This window comes from Nothobranchius furzeri, chromosome 13, assembly GCF_043380555.1.
Source record: "Nothobranchius furzeri strain GRZ-AD chromosome 13, NfurGRZ-RIMD1, whole genome shotgun sequence".
Lineage (NCBI taxonomy): Eukaryota > Metazoa > Chordata > Actinopteri > Cyprinodontiformes > Nothobranchiidae > Nothobranchius > Nothobranchius furzeri.
Window position 1 is genome coordinate 42,242,734 of NC_091753.1, and position 22,069 is coordinate 42,264,802.

The following is a 22,069-nucleotide window of genomic DNA, read 5'->3' on the forward strand; positions in this document are numbered from 1 at the left end:
CTCATTCAGAAAGGCGCTCAAGGTGGTTAAGACACTGAAATCAAGTTTTGTAGCATGGAAAAATTCAACAAACTTTTCTTTTTTTTCCCACAGCACTTGAAACAACTCAGGCTGAGCTCTTTGATTTGAAGACAAAGTATGACGAGGAGTCTACAGCAAAGTACGTGTCTCGAGCTAATCTACATGTGTGTTTGCGGGCGACTTCTCCCCTCTGGCTCCTCCTCCGTAGTCTGTTCTTGACATAATCATCCTGTTTAGTGAATCTCCCTCCCTGGAAACTCCCCCCTCCTTCATCCCACTCTCCCTAACAGCTGGAATGTCTCCCACAACGCTCAGCAGCCTCCAAATCCCAGCATTACCCGTGCACTGTAAATACTGAAAGGGATTCTAATGTATTCTGCAGGCTCGGCAGTGCGTCAGAATAGGTTTATTTGTGTGTGTGTGTGTGTGTGTGTGTGTGTGTGTGTGTGTGTGTGTGTGTGTGTGTGTTTTAGCGTGTGTGTGTGTTTTAGCGCGCTCCCTCTGATTTATCCGAGTGGTGACACAGAGAGGAAGTTCACTCTGAGATCTCTGTCTTAAAGCCACACAGGTATTATTACAGGAGCTGAAAGATAGGGTAGCTTCAGTTACTGGAGCTGTGTGCATGTATCATTATTGATCTCATAGTGGAGGCCAGGATGAGAACAGAAGCTTTTCCATGTCTGCACTCCACACTGTGAAGTGCCACTTTATGGCATTCACACTCCTCGCTCCCTCAGGGTTTGGTGGTGGGAACCAGAACCACCTGAGTGTCCAAAATTTTTGCAGAAAACTGAAAAGTTTTAGTTTTATGGAGGGAACAAAAGATGAGGGGTTTCTGATGTTTTATTGACAATTGGTGCACCGCAGTGCACCCTGAACTCCTCTGCTAAACACAGGGCTGTTAGTAAAGTAGTCAAGGGCATCCTGCTTGCATGCATAAAGTACAGCAGGGCATCAGCGTGGCTTTTAAAAGCTGCCCCTTCCAGTCCCGTTTACTCTGCCCCAGACGTACCGTGTCGCTCCATTACCAGAGTTGTTAAATTGATTGGCTGTTAAAAACAGATCGATCCCTCTTCTGTCTTCCTCAGAATATTTTTTTTCTCCTTTTCTACCTCCTACACTTTGTCTTTTATCCTCCACATTGTGTGTTTGTGTTAGCGGAAAGGCCAAGGAAGATATTGCTCACTGTGTAATGGTGCTGATCAATAGTTATTTTATTTTGTAATCAGGGGACAACCCCTGTTAGTCTTTTTTCTTGTTATATTTCACTTCTTCAAACTTCCTTTTTTTTCTGTTTGTGTCTGTTTCTGTCAGGAAAAAAGAAATCATTGAGAAAAGACACTTACAGTCGACCCCCATTTGCTTACAGAAACTAATAAGCACATGCCCGCCCACATCCACACATGCACTCACATACAAGTACACACACTCGCTCGCTCACTCGTGAGCCTGAGGCAGTCAGGGTCCTTGACTATGTGGCGTGCTGTGATCTGAAATTTTAATGCAACGCTTTAAAGCACACACAAACCCTCTCTAACCCTGCACCCTCCCAGTCCTTGGAGTCCTTCCTCCGTTTACTGCTTGGCTGAGCAAATCGCCAGTGTTTGGCTGAACACAACTTTTAACCCTTTAACTGCATATATTTTAGCAGCATTAAACACGAATGCCACTCATATCATGAGTATTTATTTTTCTCCCCCCCCCCCCCCCCCCACAAACAAACGTACACACATGCACACACGCAAACTTTCCAGCGAGGAGTGCTTTGCGTGACAAATCCCCTCGTCCTCTTGCTGCATTTGGTTAATCTGCCTTTTAAATTATGCACTAACACACACAGAAATGACACACCCTGAGAATTTGGTCGACGCTGCAGTGCCCAGAGTGAATGTGTTTGTGTGCGTCAGCGGGGGGGGGGGGGGGGGGGCGGGCCTATAGATGTAGCGGAGCCCCCTCTCTGTGTTGGCACTGCAAGGGCCTGGCTGGCCATGTTTTAATCGTTTAGTCCCTGTTAAAGATTAATGATATATTGATCTCCAGCCCCACAGGATCCCTTAGGTGTGTGTGTGTGTGTGTGTGTGTGTGTGTGTGTGTGTGTGTGTGTGTGTAGGTTCATTTGCACATAAAGGACTTGACACCATTCACGTGACTACTTAATTGCTTCTAAGCATCAGTAAGCTTTTTTTATTTCTACCTGTGTCCATCTCAAGTGTCCACAAAAACAAAACGGGGTGAAATGAGTACACACACACACACACACACACGCACACACGCACACGCGCACACACACACACACACACACACACACACACACACACACACACACACACACACACACACACACACACTCACACACACACACACACTTTCACATCAAGCTTCTCTTTAAGCCTCCTTGAAATCCCCAAGGTAACATGCTGTGAAGACGCAATGTGGAGAAAGCCACGGAAAGAAATGGAATGGAGTGATGAAAGCTGAGGGGCAAAAAGCAAGCCAGGAGCTCGAGGCCTCTGTGAGGAAGAGGAGGATAAGAGTGTGATAGAGGAGGGAAATGAAAAACTAAATCAGGGGAATATCCTGCTGGCACGAAGGACGGAGGCCGAGGAAGAGAGGGCTAGAGATGAGACGTGAGGGGGGGTGGAGGGAACGGTTTAGCAGGGAGAATGGAAGCAGGCAGAGGGTGGAAAAGAAAGGGAGCAGGAGAGGGAAGATAAGAGATGAAAAGGCTGGTCTGAGATGGAGGAAGTACAGTAGAGGCTTAGAGGCTCTGGGTTTATTTCAGAAGTCCTACACTGATGATGTCACTGGGTGCACGCACATGGCCTTTTAGGGAACAATGTGAGTTTTTGTGTCTGTGTGTATTTATGTGGTTTTCAGTACATCTAAGATATAGCACCTCCATGTGGCTGCTGATTATAGTTTAGTTGGGGGTTTAAAAAAATCGGATGTCACCGAAAACCCGTCTCTGTACTGTTGAGTGTTTGATGAATTAATTCCTGCGGCTGCATCGGCGGGCAGTTCCTGTCCTGCCCAGCGACTGACTGTATCAGGAAATGCAGAAAATCCCTTCTCTGTGATCTGCTTTGGCCCTCCGCCTCTAGCTTTGCCTTTATAATTCCCAAATACAGCCAAATCCAAAGGTTATTTAAGAAGACTTTGTACATCTGTACTTTGATTAAATGATCACATTTGGAGCAGGAGCCACGCAGTGTTTGGGTTCCATTACCACCCATAAACGCTCTCCGTTACAAGCATTTCTAGCTTGTTGGCTTTGTGACCTTATGTTGTGTGTGTGTGTGTGTGTGTGTGTGTGTGTGTGGTAGAGGGGCTGAGTGCGCACGTGGGTCCGTCACACTGTAGCTTAAGTCAGGAGGATAAAAGCTGTTGTGGTAGAGGACTATGCTGTTGCTTTAACACACACCAGATCCTTTTTAACTATTAAGGAAAGAGGAAAAGCAGCGAATGAAAAGCTCTCCCGCCCACATCTGATTCCTTTTGCTGCATCGCCTGTGGCACAATGTTGACCTAATATCAACTGTGTCTGTTTTGTTAAACACATTCAAATCAGTAGTACTCAAGCCTGTGGGACATTATGCTGTTTCACATTCTGTGACACACAAATACAAAAGGCTGTGTGGGCTACTGGGTTCACCATAAAAGATTACAATCAAATCAAAAGGCCCTAATGGACGCAGCAGCAAACATATGTGCTCACATCTATGCACTCAATGCTTCTCGCGTTCTTGTCAGTGTGTGATATCTTTAATAAACATGCCTATGGATGACGTACTATTTATGGGGCCAATGATCCCATGCTTTTCTGTACAGTGAAGCAAAGTTTGGATTAATCTTGGATTAATCTTCTTCTTCAATGTTTGCTCCTGTTCGTAGGTAAACGGTGGACAAAAAAAAAGTGATTAAACAATTTTTCCAAAATCTGAGAGATTATGGGGCTGTGTTCTTGCTGTCTGACCTCTAGCAAGTGAGAGGTGAATCTGGCCCCCATCCAGACCATTAGTCAGACAATCACACAGCTTCATAGCAGATTAGTCTCCTGTATTAGGACTTAGAGCTCTATTAATGTAATCCCTCTGTTTTAGTGTGGCCTGGGTTTTAGGGGCTTACATGTGCACACCCACACGCAAAGACACACTTAAATACATGTATGTACGCACACATACAAGCTGTTTGAGTAATGTTCACAATCAGTGGATTAGGATGAAATTTAGACGGTGGCTTAATGGAGGCTGCATTCTTTAAGTGCGTGCCTGCTGAGCAGGTCGTGTGTTTGATTGTTCGGTGTCCTTCTCTTTCTGTGAGGCATCTAGTCCGTGTGTGAGTGCACGTGAATGTGCGTGCGTGTGTGTTTTAAGCCTTGTTGCATGCTGTGTGTTTTTCTTTACATTAATGTGAAATGTTGCTTTCAGGGCTGATGAGATTGAGATGGTGATGACAGATCTGGAAAGAGCCAATCAGGTAATCCACTCAGCATCATATTACACATTAAAAAAGAAAAAAAAAACATATTTGCATGCACACATTTTTTCTGATCACATTATCCATCAATCATTCTTTTATCAAACATGCACGTTGCTGTTTTTAGCTGCCCCAACGTTTGTTGTCCTGCTGCAGAAAATACTCACCTGAGCAGCGAGTGTTTATTAACGTCTGCTCTAAAATAGTCCTAAACAAGTGTACCATTCATTCTACTTTGAGCAACATAAATGTCCAGCTGTTTCAAGGAATTATTAAGCTCCTTCTAAAACTGCTCTGTGTATTTTTGACTTTTTTTTAAGCCCAAGAGGAACAAATGTGCATGTTTTTTTTTCCTTAAGACAGCCTGCTTTTGTCTTTTATTAGGTTTCCTGTGAGTAAGAAAAATGTGGACTATTAGACAGATTTGCTTACAGATTCACAATCTATAAAAACATGCTCTACATGAGCGAGTAATGACTTGCTTATTACGGCCATGGCTTTTTGTTTTTAGATGTATTATTTTTTTTCTGCACACCTCCTAAACTCGTTTAGCTGAAATCAGCCCCTCGGCGAGGCCTCTGCCCCCGTGTTTTTAACATTCCTCTGGTATCTGTTGATGTCGTTGTTGTTAATTTTCATTGTTAGTCCAACAGAATGATTTTGGTTAAAGGGATAGCATAGGCATGTAATGTTAATATTAGCCCAAAGGTTAGCGCATCAAACACACACACACACACAAACACACTATTCACACTTCTGATTTGAGGTTTACACAGGGTGACAGCATGGCCTCTGGCTCACTCAGACTTTTTATACGCTTTTATAAGTAGAAAATGGAAAACGGGGCTTTTCTTCTGCGACTAGCACTTTAGCTCCCACCCAGTCAATAACAGCTCTCAATATGGTTGCAATTAGGAACGCTGTGAAATCGGCTCCCTGTAACTCCTAATGATGGTAAGTTGGCCAGTGTAGCCGATGATTCCCAAAAAAAAAACATGGCTGTGAGGATATTATCTCAGTTTCTAGGAATAAGTTAGTGTTTTTAATTAATAAAATCTTGCCTGTGTTGTTGTCCTTCATCTTAAATTCACCAACTTTGCATTGTATGTTTGTTTTAGCTGTAAAGAGCTTCCTTTCCACACAGCTACACTACAGCATGAAGGTAGAGGCAGATTGCGGAATGGAAAACTTTTTCTCATGAATGTTATTGCCTTTTGCCCAATGTAGTGAATCAGCTGTCTGCTCGCCACAATTATCTAGGGAAAAACTGCTAGGCTGTCAGTCTCGGCATCCCTCAGACCACTAAGGTCACCTAAAGATGTGGTGCCCATGTTGTCATTCAGATTTTTTTAAAGTACAAGTTTGATATTATGTTGTTTATTCAAAACAATTTAGATGGGTATTGATTAAACTGCATTTAACAGATTTTGGTTAATGATAGGAAACTTCACTACAAGATCTTTGTTTTATGTGTTTTTTACAGCGAGCAGAAGCATCTCAGAGAGAGGCGGAGTCGCTCAGAGAGCAGCTATCACAGAGTAACCAATCCCATCCGCTCAGCAGCCCGGGCAAGGTCGACCCAGACTCGGTAACTCTTTACAGTGCTCTGCTTATTGGACAAAAAATATTGAAGGTCTGGAACACTGAAAAATCATGTTTAAAATCTTATAATCAGTCACTCAGAATTTTTCATGCAGGCTGAACTTGAAAGTAGTCTCTTACACCTATCTTCTGCTTTAGCTTCTGATAGAAAATAGACGGTAAAACTCTAGGATTTGTGAAATCTGATGGATCTATGTCGCTTAACATTCATGGACTCACTCATCTTGACTCGTGGTGAGGAAAACTGTTGTTGTTTTAGCATCCAGGAAAAATCAGAGAATACCTAAGCTAGTAGAAGCTAACCGTTAGCATTAGCAGCTCCACCACACAGGAGAACTCCCTCAGGCTTGTGTTATTTGTGGAGATAAAACATCCACACTGCAAGTCAGTGTTAGAGTCATGTTGTAGTTATTCAATCCGAGGTGAGATGTCCGAATGTAAGGAAATAATGGCACTTACACACTAGCTTCGGCTCCACTCCGCCTGAACTGTGTTGGGAGTGTTCTCATTTAAGGTAGCCTTGACTTTTCCTGCGCGCAACTGGATGTCTTTTCAGCCCTCTTCCCAAGGTGGTTTGCCTGGAGCCGAACTGGTCCAACACTCCCACTGCTGACTGATTGGCTAGCTCAAATTGACGCCTACCATTATGGGAGCCTCCGATTGGTGGGTAGAATCAGCCCGCTGTGAGGAGCACACACACACAGTGCTGCCAGACACAGAGAAGCAGGATGCAATGTCAGAGTCAGAGAGTCTCCAAAAGCAAGACTGCTCAGGCCGCATTTGTTTAATAACAACACAGTCTACTCCACTCTCTTTTTCCCCGCCCACACCTTCATGACATCACTGATTTCTATTTTTCGCGCCAATTTTGGAGACTGCCCATGTTCTCAATCACGTCTGCATTCCTAAGGCAGTGTAGAATGAACGCAGCCAGGCTGTGGCGGGTGGAGCGGAGTACATTGGAGTGGAGCTGAAGCAAGTGTGTAAGTGGCATAAGACTCCAAAACCTGCTGTCTAAAGCTCTGCTGCGATGTGGCTCACTTCTAGTTCCTGGAAATGGTATGCTGGTGTTTTTTTTTTTCTCCCCTGAGCACAACTTACAAGGCATTTATTCATACTAGGGACCACTGCAAATATATCGATTGAATGAGTGTTCTATGCCTTTAAATACGGAAATAATCAAATATACAGTACTGTGCAAAAGTTTTAGGCAGACCCAAAATAAAATTTGCTGCAAACAAAGAATGGAAGTGTAACATTTCTTTTCATCAGTCAGCTGTGAATGAACAAAAGGGAAATCTAAGTTAAACCACTCTTCGCCTTCGAAACAGCATATGGTAATTTATCTAGGTCAGTGGTTCCCAATCTGGGGTCTGTGACCCACCATGGTGGTTCTCACAAGGTTGCAGAGGGTCCCCACAGTTTTGTCTGATGTAAAGTTACCAAGACTAAATTTGTAAAAAATTAAACACCCAATAGTATTATCAAAATGTTGTATAAGAGTTATGACTCGTGTGTCTCTATAAAGTTTGTAATTTCTTCAATCTTAATGTGTGTATGTGGGTAGGAGTTGTGGTTGGGGGTCCTGGCTTGTGTTGGACACAGGCAAGGGGGTCCTCAAAGTAAAAAGGTTGCGAATGTTCTAGGTACAGTTGCACAGATTTTTGAAAGACCTGGGATGGTAGGTTGTTCCAAACATCTTGGACTACTAAGCCCCAGATCTTCTGTTGATGTAGGTTTCCTCACATCCTTTTGCCTCTTCGTGTAATCTCAGACACACGCCACCGATCAGGGCTCTGTGGTGGCCAGACCATCACTTCCAGGGCTTCTTGTTCTTCTTTACATTAAATATGGTTCTTAATGTCTTTGGGGTCATTCTTTTTGTAAATTGATTAAAACAGACAATCATTATTTAGAATTCTGAAGGCCTTTTCTGTTTACTGCATATTTTCCATACCTAATACATTTGCACAGCACTGCAACTTTGTTTCCTAAAGCTTTTGCGTTCGTTTCAGCCACTAAACTAAAAGTTTAGACTCTGGCATCACCATTAATGTTGTTGATATTCTGCAGAATGCAAATGAGAAATCTGTTGATGCACCAACATATAAATTTTGGTTTGTAAGCTGCCTTTAACTGAAGTACAGGAGGGTTTTTTTGTGCTTGTACAAATCTGTTTGTGTGTTAGTTTTATGGAGTTAAGTGAATTAAATGTCTGACTTATCTTGACTTGTAGGAACAGACAACAGAGGCTGCATCCCATTCAGGTCTGGAGGCTGAGCTCAGGGCCAAAGAGAGGGAGACCGCCCAGCTGGTGGAGGATGTCCAGAGACTGCAGGCCAGCCTGACCAAACTCCGAGAGACTACCAGCTCCCAGATCTCCCAGCTGGAGCAGCAGCTGAGCAACAAGTCTGCAGTTCTCAAGGTATCAAAGAGCACATAGCTCAATGTTTTCACGTCTCTGTGGTTTCTGCCGAAACAATTTTATCTATTATATATTTTGGATGGCTTTTTATTTTTACCCTCTCTGTATAACCATCTATCTCCTCTGATTCATGGCATTTTTGTTTGATCTCTTTGATCTACAGGAACTGGAGGAGAAACTGGAGAGACAGGCAGATTATGAAGAGGTCAAGAAGGAGTTGAGGTGAGGAGAGAACAGAGAGGATGTGAAACCAGCTCTGATGTATGTAGAGTTTTAATCATAACGCAGACCAAGTCTTCATTCGTGATCCATAAACCAGTGAATTTCCCAAAATATGGCGAAGCTTTAACATTTGTGGTTTTTATTCTTCTCCACTTGCTTCCTGTGTCTTGTTCCGGCTTCCTTGTGTTGAAACGGACATAAAAGCTAGCGTGCTATAAATGTTTGTTGTATTTGTACAGATGATGTTTTTTCTCCCCAGTATCCTCAAGACTATGGAGTTTGGAACTTCTGAGTCTGTGCAGGTAAACGTTCGAGCCTTCCAACATGATTTTGCTCACTAATTTCAAACTGTTGGTATAAATGAAGTTAACTGACAAAAAGAAAGTAAATTAGTTCATGTGAACATCTGTCCACCTTCATCAGGATTCTTCCAAACCTCTGGAGGTGCTGCTGCTGGAGAAGAATCGAACTCTTCAATCAGAGAGTGCAGCTCTTCGTATTGCAAACACCGAGCTGAGCGGTAAGTCTGGTTAGACGTGTAGCTCGTTTAAGGATCTGACTGTAAAAACCAGAAGAAGCTGAGAAGGATGGTTAAATTAGCTTCAGGTAAGACTGAGAAAGCATCGTAGTTACCAAATCTAGTCCTCAAGGACCACTGCCAATACACCTGATTCGGATGAAAAACCGTTAACGGGCTTCTGCAGGATTTGACCTGCTGAGGGTGGAATTTAACCCTTTAAATCAGGCGTGTTGGAGCAGAGAATTATCTAAAAGCGTGCAGGATAGTTGGCCTGGAAGACCAGAAATAAGAACATTTGATCTGAATTCCTCAAAACCATCCATGCCAATATTCATATGCATGTGTTTATTAATTTTTTTCTCTGAGAATACTTTAGTATTTTGGATTTGATTTCAGAATCACCACCTTCATGCTTTTAATGATTGGGAAAAAGACAAATAAAACTTTTGAATCTTTTTTCAGAGATGTAGAATTACTCTACCCCTAATTTTCCCCAAGAACAACAACAAAACAAATAATTTGTTTTCTTTTAAACACAAAAACAGCAGGTCAACCCAAAAGGTAAAAAAAGAACAGCATTAAACAGAAACGAGGACACCAGGACTTTTGCCCTCTGTAACAGTGTTTATGGGTCTGAAATGTCATTGCTTTAGGCTTGAATAGCTGAATAGCTTAGAATTGATTAACATTCTCGGTGAGAGGAGCTTACTGTCTTACTGAATCACGTTAAGTCTCAGTGGTTATGCATTAGAATAATTCTCTCTGGTGCTCGTCATCGAGACAAATTCCAGTAGTTACAGGACTGAAGAAATAGAGTTTATGTTGAAATGATCTCGCGATTATAAAAAATAAGATTTGTTTGTGTGACTTCTCAGGAGAGATGGGTAATGTGGCCTTTGCACAAAGTCTGTTTTTAGTGGCCTGAATCTTTTTTCTGTCAGCCATAAACATTTATTTTTGTTTCATTGCCCCTTTTTATTATCTGAAGTGTTTTATATGAACTTAAAGACTGATTCAACATCTGCAAAGGAACAGCGTGTAAGAACTCACTGCAGCAGCGTTGAAGAGGACTCACATGATGTATTGGCTGTCTGAGGACTAATTTTAACTCTGTTCCGTTACCTCTCCTTTGTCTGTGGAAGGAAGAGAGAGACTGAGCCCTGGGCCAGGCTAATCTGCTCCAGTGGCACCATGATGATGGTTGTGTGTGTCCTTTTGTAATTTTCTTCCAGGCTGTGTCTTACAAGAAAGGTTGAAATCACAAATGCATGGGCACTTTGTCTGGGGGGGTTGGCAAAAAAGAAAAACAAAGTTCACTAATTTGGAAAAAGACTCACCTAAGATAATTTTTCACCCCCACCCCCTCTCTCATTTTTGGAACTCCCTTTTTTGTTGACTCCCCCATAATGCATTGTGTGTTTGACCTTTCTTGTAGGGTCAGCCATGCGAAAAGGGACAGAAGAGTCTACAACGAAGGAAGAAGCAGTGAACAGCGATTCCTCTTCCTCGCCCCCACCTCCACCTGCCTCTGTCTCTTCCTCGTCTCAGCTCCCCCCATCTCGCGCTCACACAGACCCCCTCAACACTGCCACAACCAGCAACGACACACACCCGTTCACTCCGACGGGCATTGGACAGGAGCTGTACTCCCCCATGTTCCCTCTGGTGGGTGGAAAGATGGCTCTGAACTCCCTGATTCAGCGGCAGCTGCTCCAAACCTTCTACTCCAAAGCCTTGCAGGAGTCCTCTGGAATCCACAGCGGGGCCCTCCTGTTCACCCCCTTCACTCCGGCCCTCACCTCCATCCCTACCTCCACACCCAGCTCAGGATCTGCTACCATCCCTCTGGCAGCCAGCAGCCCCCAGCCGCCTCCAGCCAGTCCTGACATGGCTCCTGTAAACGGGAGCAGCACCGCAGGCAGCGCTCCGTCTCCATCACCCATCCACTCGGACACCAACGCCGGCAGCGTGCTGGACGGGGAGGACATGGACACGGCAGAGATCGCCCGACAGGTGAAAGAGCAGCTGATCAAGCACAACATCGGACAGCGTGTGTTTGGCCACTATGTGCTGGGACTGTCTCAGGGTTCTGTCAGCGAAATCCTGGCGAGACCAAAGCCGTGGAACAAGCTAACCATCCGAGGAAAGGAGCCCTTCCACAAGATGAGACAGTTCCTCGCCGATGAGCAGAACATCCTGGCTCTGCGCAGCATTCAGGGACGACAGAGAGGTTAGCCTATGTGTCTTTAATGCACCTGTGTGTGAAGGAGAGTGTGTGTGTGTGTCTTGTTTGTGTGTGTGTATGTATGCGCGCACAGCCCTGCACGGAGCTATTGATTAGCTTGCCAATATGGACTAGCTTCTTATTTTTCTTTCTCTCTCCTAACTCCCTTACTGTGCCACACCTGTGTGTTTTTGAATGAGTTCCTAGTCATGCTCTGATCCCAAGAGCCTCTCCTAGCTATTGTGGTCAATACTGAAACCTTTCACACATCAATAATATCGATTGGAGGAAGGCAGGGGTACTGTTAACTATGGCTAGATTCGATTAGCCTGGGCCTGCTTTTCTTAACGCATCAGGACATTTCTGATTGAAGGTGGCCTCTGAGGCACAAAATATGTTACGAACTTAACCTGCACTTTGTTTGCCTTTGTTTTAAACCTGCCGTTTAATTGTGAATCCCTTCGCTGGTCTGTTTCCATTGTGGGTTTTTAATATAGTTTTGTTGGAGTAGAAGTTTAACTACAGCTGTGGCCACAGATGGTGCAGATCAATGCCTTTATGGGACAATATAACGCGCATTGGATGGAACAAACAATCGTTGTATTTGCAGGGCACCGTTAGGCACCACATAGTCTAGCTATAAAAAGAAAAAGCCCCAACAACACAGCAGTGCTGTAACAGAGTGTGTGGTTATATTGTTTTTAACAGAGGGCTCAGGCCAGCCCCCGCTTAGCCGAGTGTTTCAGGATGTTCCGAAGCGGAGAACCCACTCTGATACACCTTCACACACAGGTCTGTCCCCTTCACATGGAGAGATTCTAGCACGTTCTGTCTGTGTGGCATGTTTGTCGGGGTGAATTGTATCCATGGTGTGTGTGTGCGTGTTGCTGTTTATTAATTGCAGGCAGGCATACAGATATAAATGTGCCTTGAAGGTAACCGCATAGTTAACAGTGACGTGCGTCAAAGGAAAATCCAGCATGTGTATTTAGGCCTTTTATCGGTAGTTGTTATTTTGTGGGGAGTTATTTATACGGCGAAGCCTGTAGCACGTGTGCATGTGTGAGCTCCGAGACCAGAGACATGACGATGGTCAGTCCCGTATAGTTTAGTGGTGGGAATGTTGTTCTTTGTGCTGTGCTGTTGATGTGATTGGTCCATTATTACGCTCTTTATATTGGTTATCCTTCTTTTTTAACCTCAACATAATTTCTTGTCCTCCACCCCCCACCCCCACCCCCGTCCCTTTTCCATCTAGGTAACATCACAGCTCGTGTCCGCACCCCAGAGGCAGGTTCAGATGAAGCTATCAAGTCTATACTGGAGCAGGCCAAGAGAGAGCTGCAGGTGCAGAAAGCTGGTGAGTTGTAGTTTATTTCCTCATCTGCTGAACAGTCGGAGCGTTAAAGGTGGTGCATTACGTCTGACGGCCAATTTCCCTTCCTTTAATAGACTTGTCCCATGCTCAGCCATCTTACGCTGGTCTGAAAGGAGGAGGTGTAGGTGGAGGGGGAAGCGGAGGGGGCGGTGGATCAGACGAAGCCATCCGCTCTATCTTAGAACAAGCTCGCAGAGAGATGGAGGCTCAACAGGCGGTGCTGGACCCCATCCTAAAAGCGTCATCTTCCTCCTCAGCATCACTTTCTCAGAGGGACATCCTGAACTCTTCTCTCACCTCCCCCCTCCCACCCTACAACCCCCTGGCGCTCTCCCTCAAGAAGCCTCCCAGCTCCCTCCTGTCCACGCCTTCGTCTCCGTCTCCGGTCCTGGACTTCAGCTCTGGTGTCAAGAGAGAGGGCCGAGCTTCCTCAGGGATTGACATGTCTGCTGATGGAGCTTTCAGGCTGGGCCGTGCCTCCGAGGGTTCTGTCCGCTCCGGAAGTGCAGGAGGAGTGGGCTACTGGAGGGAGCAGTGGTGGAGCAACATGCATTCGGAGTCACGGAGGACCATGTCCAGCCAGCCATGTCCAGAGGAGAACCACAACCAAGAGGACTGCAAGGAGGTGAGGGTGCCAACATTTATTTATCCTCCCTGTCCAGATTGTAACCTCTGTTTCGACCGTAAAATGGTTTTCATGCCTGAGCTGCTGTTGTGGTGTGTGTTCCAGGGAATACTGAGTGACGGTCTGTCTCGACACAAACCGTGGAACAAGTTGAACCAGAGGAGCAGAGAGCCATATCTTCGTATGCAGCCATGGCTGAACGGAGACCAGGGGCAAAATACACACATCCAGCAAGCTCAGAACCAAGGTACACACGCACACACACACACACACACACACACACACACACACACACACACACACGCACACACACACACACACACACACACACACACACACACGCATACACACACGCACGCACACACACACACACACACACACACACACACACACACACACACACACACACACACACACACACACACACACACACACGCGCGCGCACACACACGCGCACTACAGATTCATACAACCAAGCCATCGTTATTCCAAAAGCCTGATTAGGGCTGTTGACTAGTTGTTGCTGTCAGTCTGTCACTCACTCTACCCACCATCTTCCTCCTTCTCGTGGCTTCCCTTCTACACCCACCCCTCCTCGTCCTCCTCCCCCCACCCACCCCCTCTTCCCCAGCGCTGTGGCAGTGTCAGCCAGCAAGCTGCTGGTTTGTCATGTCATAGACAAGTTAGTGTTGCAGCGCCAGATGGCAGCTCTGCATGTGTGTGTATGTGCATGTGTGTGTCTCTTTTTCTCTCTGGGGGTGTAAACAGCAGCTAATGTACACTGACAGCTCTTCATGACTGCTCTCTTCCAGCCTGCTGAGCTGCACAGCAGTACTACACAGACACAGACAGGGAGATGAAGGAATAAGAGGAAGAAGCCAAAAAAAAAGCTTCAAACTGAAAACTAAAGCACCTTGTGCTGTTTAACAGGAGTTAAATTAGTTGATGTGATTTTGACTGAAGTTGCTCCTGATCCCAGCAGGGAGAGGAGCTGGAACCGTGATGTAACATGTCACCTAACCTGTGTGATTCTCTGTCTGTTCTGCTCAAAGCAGAGGGCACTCCCAAGACATCAGCCAGCTGCAGCCCCGCTCCCGAGTCCCCACTCAGTTCAGCTGAGGAGTCAGTCAATGGTCTCACTGGAGATCCGCTTGCTTCTCAGTCGTCTGGTCTAAAGCCGCCGTCTGAAGACCCCTCAGGTGGCGAGTCTCAGCCCGGCACTCCACTGCCCGTGCCAGGTCACTCTGGCCTCAGCATCCAGGAGATGGTTGCAATGTCTCCTGAGCTTGATACTTATGCCATCACCAAGAAGGTTAAGGAGGTCCTAACTGATAATAATCTAGGTAAGAAGCACAGGGACTTGAATTAGTAGCTCTGTGTTGGTGCAGTTTAGCTAAAAATCCATTCTGTGGAGTGACCGTTTCTTCTTTTTCTTGCCTGACCAGGCCAGCGGCTGTTTGGGGAGACCATTCTGGGTCTGACTCAGGGTTCTGTCTCAGACCTGCTGGCCAGGCCTAAACCCTGGCATAAGCTGAGCCTGAAAGGCAGGGAGCCCTTTGTACGCATGCAGCTGTGGCTCCAGGACCCGCACAGTGTGGAGAAACTCATGGATATGAAACGCCTGGAGAAGAAAGGTGTGTAAGAAAAGCCAAAGGAGGAGTAGATTCTATAGAACGCAGCATGCAGTCAGAGGCAATAAAGAAAAGGGTGATGTTATCTGCTTCAGCATGTTTATATTTCATAAATATATTCTCCAGCACAAACAACAATATTTGGATTACACATGCACATCTGCACACACAATATCCTTTGTTCAGGACAGCAGAGCATGTTGTGCAGATCACAGTCATCTTGGTGTGATGTCAGTACCAATCAGGACTACAGACATCACGTACTGTATTGGATGTGACAGCTCGGGGACTGCCGGGGGCCTGCTTACTCACACTCATCAGCACTCCTCTTCATCATCGTCATCATTATAATAATCATCAGTTGCTATAAGCTTGTGTTTTAATCATTTTTAAAGTACAGAACCCACTCTGTCACTTCATTCTTGTCTGTTGGCAAGATTTGTTAAAGAATCAGCAAATCCAACGAAGTGACCCCCACCTTCCCACTTCAGGTGTTCTCTCTGGGGACAAAACACACATCTAAACCTGGCACAAGGAACAACACTCAAGGATCTGTTTGTCCTTCTGATACCTAGAAAAACCCACACCAACGGACCTTGAGTCTGTTTGGATCGGTCGGTTTATCCTGCTTTCAGGCTCGTTTTGGAATATTGACCAAAGGAATGTCACCAGATAGACGTGAGGTGGGCGGGGCCACTAGCAGAGCCCAGAGGAAAGACATGGACCTAATCCAGAGCAGCCATAGTTGACCTCTCACTCTTATGGTACAAGCCTGCAAGGCAGCACACGACTTTCAGCGTGCTCTAACCTTGCTCTGAGGGCTTCACCCCCCCCCCCAACACTAATATATATGGCAGCGTGTATCAGGGTTGGGGAAATGTCAACCTCATGCAAAGCTGCCATGAGCTGTTCATTTTCAGCTGCTGGTGCCTGGAGTCAACAGAGCTGCTCTTTTGCTGTGAAGCGGAAGGGACACGTTCATTGTTAAAAGGCGAGGGCTCCATCTAGTGGTGGAAACAGGAGCTGACAGCATTTATCAGAATCTGTTCCATTTTTTCATCTCATTTTTTCCCTTTTGGTGTTTTCACTTACTCCTGGGTGTAATTGAGAACGTTTTGTGTTTTTGTCTGTTTAGCTTACATGAAGAGGCGGCTGAGCTCCCTGAGTGATAGCCACTCCATGGACGGGGTCTTGGTGGGGACAGATTACATGCAGGGCTCCCAGAGCCCGGGGCAGCAGCAGCTGAAGAAGCCCAGGGTGGTCTTGGGCCCTGAAGAGAAGGAGGCTCTGAAGAAGGCTTATCAGCAGAAACCCTATCCCTCCCCTAAAACCATTGAGGAGCTGGCCTCCCAGCTCAACCTAAAGACCAGTACGGTCATCAACTGGTTTCACAATTACAGGTGAGTGCTTGCATAGGAACCTCCATGGCTGTAGATTGTTTTGAAGTTGGTAATGCCATCTTATGCCTTGTTTTCCTTCTAGATCTCGCATTCGAAGGGAACTGTTCATCGAGGAGATCCAGGCAGCTGGAGGGGTGGGTCCTGGCAGCGAGGGGGGATCTCCCTCTCTCCGTGGATCCAAATCAGGAGAGGGAGACAGCTGTGATGGGACAGAATCCGAAGGCACAGTGGAGACCCGCCAGGGACTGGGAATCGGTCAGGAGGACCACAGAGGAGTGTGCAAAGACCACAGCATGGAGGTCGAGTCAGAGGTGGGGGGCTCTAATAATTCCCCCACCGAGTTAGACTGCATCACCTCAGGCTTAGCTGGGTCAGGCTCCAGCTGTGGACAAAGTGGACTGGGGCTTTTCAGTCTCACTGAGGCGTCCTCCAGTAGCTCTGCCTCGAGTACAAACATCCCGGCCCCTGGCCTGACCAGAAACCCCAGGGACAACAATCTGCGTAAGAAGAAAGCAGCCAATCTGAATAACATCATCCACAGGCTGGAGAAGGCTGCCAGTAAAGAGGATCCCTCAGAGTGGGAGTTTTAGCTCTCCCCATCTGTCCTTCATCCCTATCCTCTCATAACCTCACGACCTCTAACCTTGGACCCCTCCTGCTCTGTTCCAGTCGGAGAGAGGACACAGCCAAAGTCAAGCTCAGCAGCCATTTTTATTACAGATAAGCTTTCCAAAAAAAAGAGGAAAGCAGCAATGAGTGGTTGGCAAAACCCGTAAAAAGAAGATTTACTGAATACTTAGAAGAACAAAATCCAGAGAGCTCAAGTGTCTCTCCTGTTTTTTTTTTTTTTTAACTGAGTTTTGTTTTTGTACTGAGAAAAAGCACTTAGCCGTCCTGCTGGCCTCTGGCCCTGCTGTACCTCCCCTTATCACCAGCCACTGGTGCACCAGACTGGTTAGTCCTGAGCTGGGGTCTGACCCGCAGCCGGGGTTCAAACCTGGACTCGGTAACAAAGGCAAGGCCTGACACAGCAGCTGTCACAGTGATAGACACTGATAGATGATGGAAAGAGACAGGAACTCTCACAAAAAACTCGCTTTCCTAAAGGAGATTTTTTTCCGCTCTTCTTCTCACCTCCCAAGTGTCCACAAACCTCCCCTCACTCAGTGAGACGCCTCATTTTTCACACTGTAGAGTGACTGTTACAAACCCTTTGCCTTTTTTCACTCACTGCGTGTGTGTTTGTGTGTTAGGGGTTGTGTCAGTGTGCACCTGTATGTCTGTGTGTGTGTGTGTGTTTGTTGTGTGTATGCACACCTAAAATCGGTGTGTTCTCTTCTCAAAGGCAGCATGTTTTGTTTTTTACGTCACTCCTACGCTCTTAAGAGGGTAGTAGAAGGCCTGCTGGCTGAGCTGCCACAGTTACTGATGTAAGACAGATGAACTTTGACCTGTTGTGTCCCGTATCTGATCCTGCTGACAGCCATGTGATGGCCAGAAGGATTTTTTTAATTCCTCACGAACACACGCACTCATCTGAAGAGGACGCAAGGAAGGAACCCTTTCTTTTTTTGCCTCCTTAGACCTTTCTTTGTAGGACGAAGGATGATCTCTGTTTTTTGATACTGCAATTTGGTTGCCAATAAGAGATTGCACAGTCTATTGACTCTAAAGAGTACAAAATAGGGAATTTTAGCAAGCAATTTTAATTAGTACAAAAATACGAACAGAAAATAAGAGAATAACAAGTTAATGTTTTAAAGCAAAACAACCAATTAGAATGGAATCATGTTGCGATGCAACCCGATGAACTCGTGTAGTACTGTAGCTGTCTGACATGGTGATACTATATGTCTCTTGTTTATGTTTTAAGGTTGTGCACGTCACAGCTGTACCCAGCACTGGACCTGCTGGGTGTGTGCACGTCTGCACCGCTCACAAAAACATTCACAAACATCTTTTTTATAGGCCAAATCAGGAAGAGTGTGTGTGTGTGAGTGTGTGTGCATTTATACTTGCCTGCATGTAAGTCAGGGTTGAGGTCAATTCACCATTTATGAAAAATCTTGACTGAAAAAAAAAAAAAGGTGTGTGAGTTTTAGCAGACTGTGTTGTCCCCCCGGCCCTGGTGAGTCGTCTCCACTTGTCTCCAGTCTTTCCTGTCTCCAGGGACGCGCGTGTCTTCTTTTTGCATTGAATTCTACTGTAAACACTACAAAGGCATATCACTTTCTCCCTGTCCCACACAAGCCCTCAGTGCCTGTCAGCCCACTGCCTCCCCTTTTTGTGTGTGTGTGCAAGTTTGCATGGATGCACGTGCACGCATGCCTGCGTGTGCACGTGTGAGAGATGGAGGAGCGTGCGTTTGTTTCCGATGAGTGGGGTCATATTTCTACTTGCACACACTACTAGTGCACAACTGACACCCTTCTTTAAGCTGTTTGGTGCGTTACCATTGCATTAATAACCTTCTCACAAGTAGTGTAATACTATGATTTACTGTAGCTTGGTTTTATCGCTATTTTGCATTTATAGTTTTGGTTTTTATTCTGCTTATTTATAGGTGCTGTATTTTGTTTTTCATTTAATGTCTTATCATATGAGTTGTTTATTTTTTAAGGGATTATACTGTTCCTGAGGGCAAGTAACATTTTTATTAGACGTATAGACTGCCGGCAGTATTGGTTAATATTTACAAAGATGTACTAGTTCTCATTTGTTTGTATATTCATGAATCCTAAAGGTTTTAGTGTCATTTCAATAGCTTTGATCACGTGTTTGCTACAGTCCATGCTCCCATCAGCATCAAGCTCTCACCACAGCTGTTATGCTCTTGAATTGCTAGCTAGAGAATCAAAGGAACATATCAGGATCAGTAAATATATGTTAGTCTATCTCTATTTTATTCTGTTGTCTATTCTCGGATCATGTTTTCCAAGGCAAGCCCAACACCAACGCTCAGCTGGGCATGCAGCTTTCGTTAACCAGATTTCACCCAACCATTAATCACATGAACATAATTAACTGGTCCAAATTTATACTCTTTATCTAAATAGGTCAAATGAAATTACCTAAACTTTGAGAATGCGCCGTGTTCACTTGAAAGAGGTCATATCTGCCAAATTGAGATTAGAGAAGTATACCAGCGAGCAGGTGTGCTGCGCCATATCAAGCAGAGATCGCCAGCCTATGATTATGCAGAATTTCTATTGCAGTTCGTAACAAAGCACTTATGAGGATCTTTTTATGACTTTGGACAGGGTCTGTAAACACTACAACGGAGTACCATCCCAGGATCTTGGGAAGTGTCTGCCCCTTTTCTTTTCCCTTTTAGAGTGGTTGTAAACCAAGCACAGACTCTTATCCGTATCCTAACACTAAAACTGAAAACAGAAGTTTGTCGTCTCGTCTAGCAAACTCTTAGGTCAAACTACATACACAAAGCTGTAGTCCTGTACAGATGTAGATATTGTGGCCTGTTTGGGTTAGGTCCAGCCCATCCTTCCCTTTTTTCCTGAACGTGCATCCTCGTAAATTTTCATTGCACTATTATATTGCATCTTCTAAATTAGACTTTTCTAACCTACCTGTTCAGACGACTGATGTTAGACGTCCGTTCTCTGCAGCTCACTGAAGGCCTTCTTCAGACAGCTCAAACCACAGCAATGATTACTAAAGGTCCCATTCGCTCTCCTGTCCTAAAACCCTGTGAGGTCATCAGCTGTTGTGCCTTTCACTGCCAAGCAGGGCACCAAATTTGTGATGTCATTAGACAGTTTCTGCTGAGATCTCACACCCGCGCCCGAACTTCATATTTAAGAGTTTTTTTGGCTCTCCCCGACGTTGAGCGTAATGAAAGCAGTTAAAATGAGAGAGCAAACAGTGTGTGTATTCGTCGGTCCAGGTCTTATTTCAGGCATTTTATTTTGTGTGTGGTATTTTTACCCTCCCCCCACCCCCACCCACTATGAATTTCTCATTCTGTACATAAACTAGCAGCGAAGAGGCCAGAGCGTGGAATGAAGGAGGAAGCATGCGGAAACGGCAGACACTGTAATAACACTGAATTTCTTCATGGGGCATTTTTGTATTTTTCTGTTTTGTGTCAAGTTTGCTGTGACGTTGATAACGGCACTACAGGTATTGATAGTGACACGTGCCAATTCTGTCTTGGAAAGAAAAACACAAAAAAAAGCAAGGCATTGTAAATATGGCAGACAGAGTAGGATTCGCTCTCGTCACAGCGAGCTTTTGTTCGAAGGCAGGCGGAGAGAAGAAGGGACGATTCAGGACTTTTCCATGATCCACAGATATTTTTCTACAAATTTAAATCAGATGATTCTATACACTGTTGAATAACATTGTAAAGGTGTAACAGATGCTGTATATCATATCATGTTTTCTGAAGTGGTAAAGCTTTACTGTATGATCTGTTGAAGTCGTAGTTATTCATTTGAACACCTTAGTTGTGATGGAAGCCCGAACAGCAGCACTGGTCACCATATTCAGGAAGAAGAAGAAAAACACAAAAAAAAAGGGGGGAAAAAGATAAAGAAAAACCTCAGATGTTTTTTGTAATACTTTTAGAATATATCTTATGAAGTGGGTTTTGTAAGGAAACACTTTCTGAATCAGCGGTGCTGTGAGCATAGCACACTCAGTAATACATTATTACACACTAGTACAGCACAAATACACCTATCCTTTTTAAAACCTTCCACTCGTCTGTTCCCAGTCACCGTCGTCGGCTCCTGATTTGAAGTCTTAAAGCCATTTATGCAGAATATCTTTTTGTTGAACGAACGATTCTGAACAGTTCGGCTCTTTTAGTCGAGTCTCGAGTCTCACAGAAGAAGCAAAAAGCCAAATAGTGATGTAGTTGTCTCTGGAGAGGTTGCAGACGGATTTCTGTGTATTGCTACCTAGTGTTGTTGCTTCAGTTCACCCTTAGCTTGAACCACAGTAGTCTGACAACCAAATGACCTGGGGAGGTCTTCACCCCTCCTCACCCCCTCCTCCCCTCTCCTTTGGAAAGCTTTAAGATGCTTGTTGAGGCTTTAGAGAAAAAAAAACCAGTGTGTTTGAGATTTCCTCCCAGCTCATCATCAACGTGGAAGTAATAATTCTCATCATTTCTCCCACTGCTTATTTTTGTGTGTGCGTGTGAGAGTGAGTGTGTGTGCGCGCGTGTGTGTGTGCTGTAGTACAAAAAGCTGCATGACTGTAAAGGGATGTTACAATGTTTTATTTTCTTTTTGTTTGTTTTTATAAGTGGTTTTTCCAGCACTTCTGTCACTCCTGAGATGTTTTTTTCCCCTCTTTCAGATTCTGCCTCTGTTTGTCTTTTTCCTTCATGTATCATTGTTTCTTTAACTTTCTATTTACTAAACGTATCATGTTGTTTGTTCTCAGCACTGTAAAACAGTCCCTTCTACAACATTGAAAAGCAATATCACTGTATGAAACGTTCACAATGTATTTGTTATGATTGACATTTGATTCATCATCATTATTATTATTCACATGCACCCTAGGTGTGATAATT

The 22,069-nt window shown here is 44.9% G+C and overlaps 1 protein-coding gene across 6 annotated transcripts in view; it reads left to right on the plus strand.

Annotated features, from left to right (window-relative positions):
* The window catches only part of cux1b (cut-like homeobox 1b), a 69,040-nt gene that overhangs the window by 44,309 nt on the left and 2,662 nt on the right, over window positions 1–22,069 (plus strand). For 2 of the 6 annotated variants that reach the window (XM_054742661.2, XM_054742664.2), the window contains exons 8-23: window positions 94–160; window positions 4,449–4,497; window positions 5,981–6,085; window positions 8,336–8,524; window positions 8,688–8,746; window positions 9,006–9,048; window positions 9,170–9,266; window positions 10,702–11,496; window positions 12,199–12,282; window positions 12,749–12,850; window positions 12,943–13,493; window positions 13,599–13,740; window positions 14,546–14,836; window positions 14,939–15,127; window positions 16,260–16,524; window positions 16,607–17,322. In XM_054742661.2, the coding sequence (XP_054598636.1) occupies window positions 94–160; window positions 4,449–4,497; window positions 5,981–6,085; window positions 8,336–8,524; window positions 8,688–8,746; window positions 9,006–9,048; window positions 9,170–9,266; window positions 10,702–11,496; window positions 12,199–12,282; window positions 12,749–12,850; window positions 12,943–13,493; window positions 13,599–13,740; window positions 14,546–14,836; window positions 14,939–15,127; window positions 16,260–16,524; window positions 16,607–17,114 (3,536 nt within the window). In that variant the 3' untranslated portion in view covers window positions 17,115–17,322. Of the gene's footprint in view, window positions 1–93; window positions 161–4,448; window positions 4,498–5,980; window positions 6,086–8,335; window positions 8,525–8,687; window positions 8,747–9,005; window positions 9,049–9,169; window positions 9,267–10,701; window positions 11,497–12,198; window positions 12,283–12,748; window positions 12,851–12,942; window positions 13,494–13,598; window positions 13,741–14,545; window positions 14,837–14,938; window positions 15,128–16,259; window positions 16,525–16,606; window positions 17,323–22,069 lie in introns of those variants that run through there. The other 4 variants (XM_054742662.2, XM_054742663.2, XM_054742666.2 and 1 more) reach the window with 4 other exon arrangements.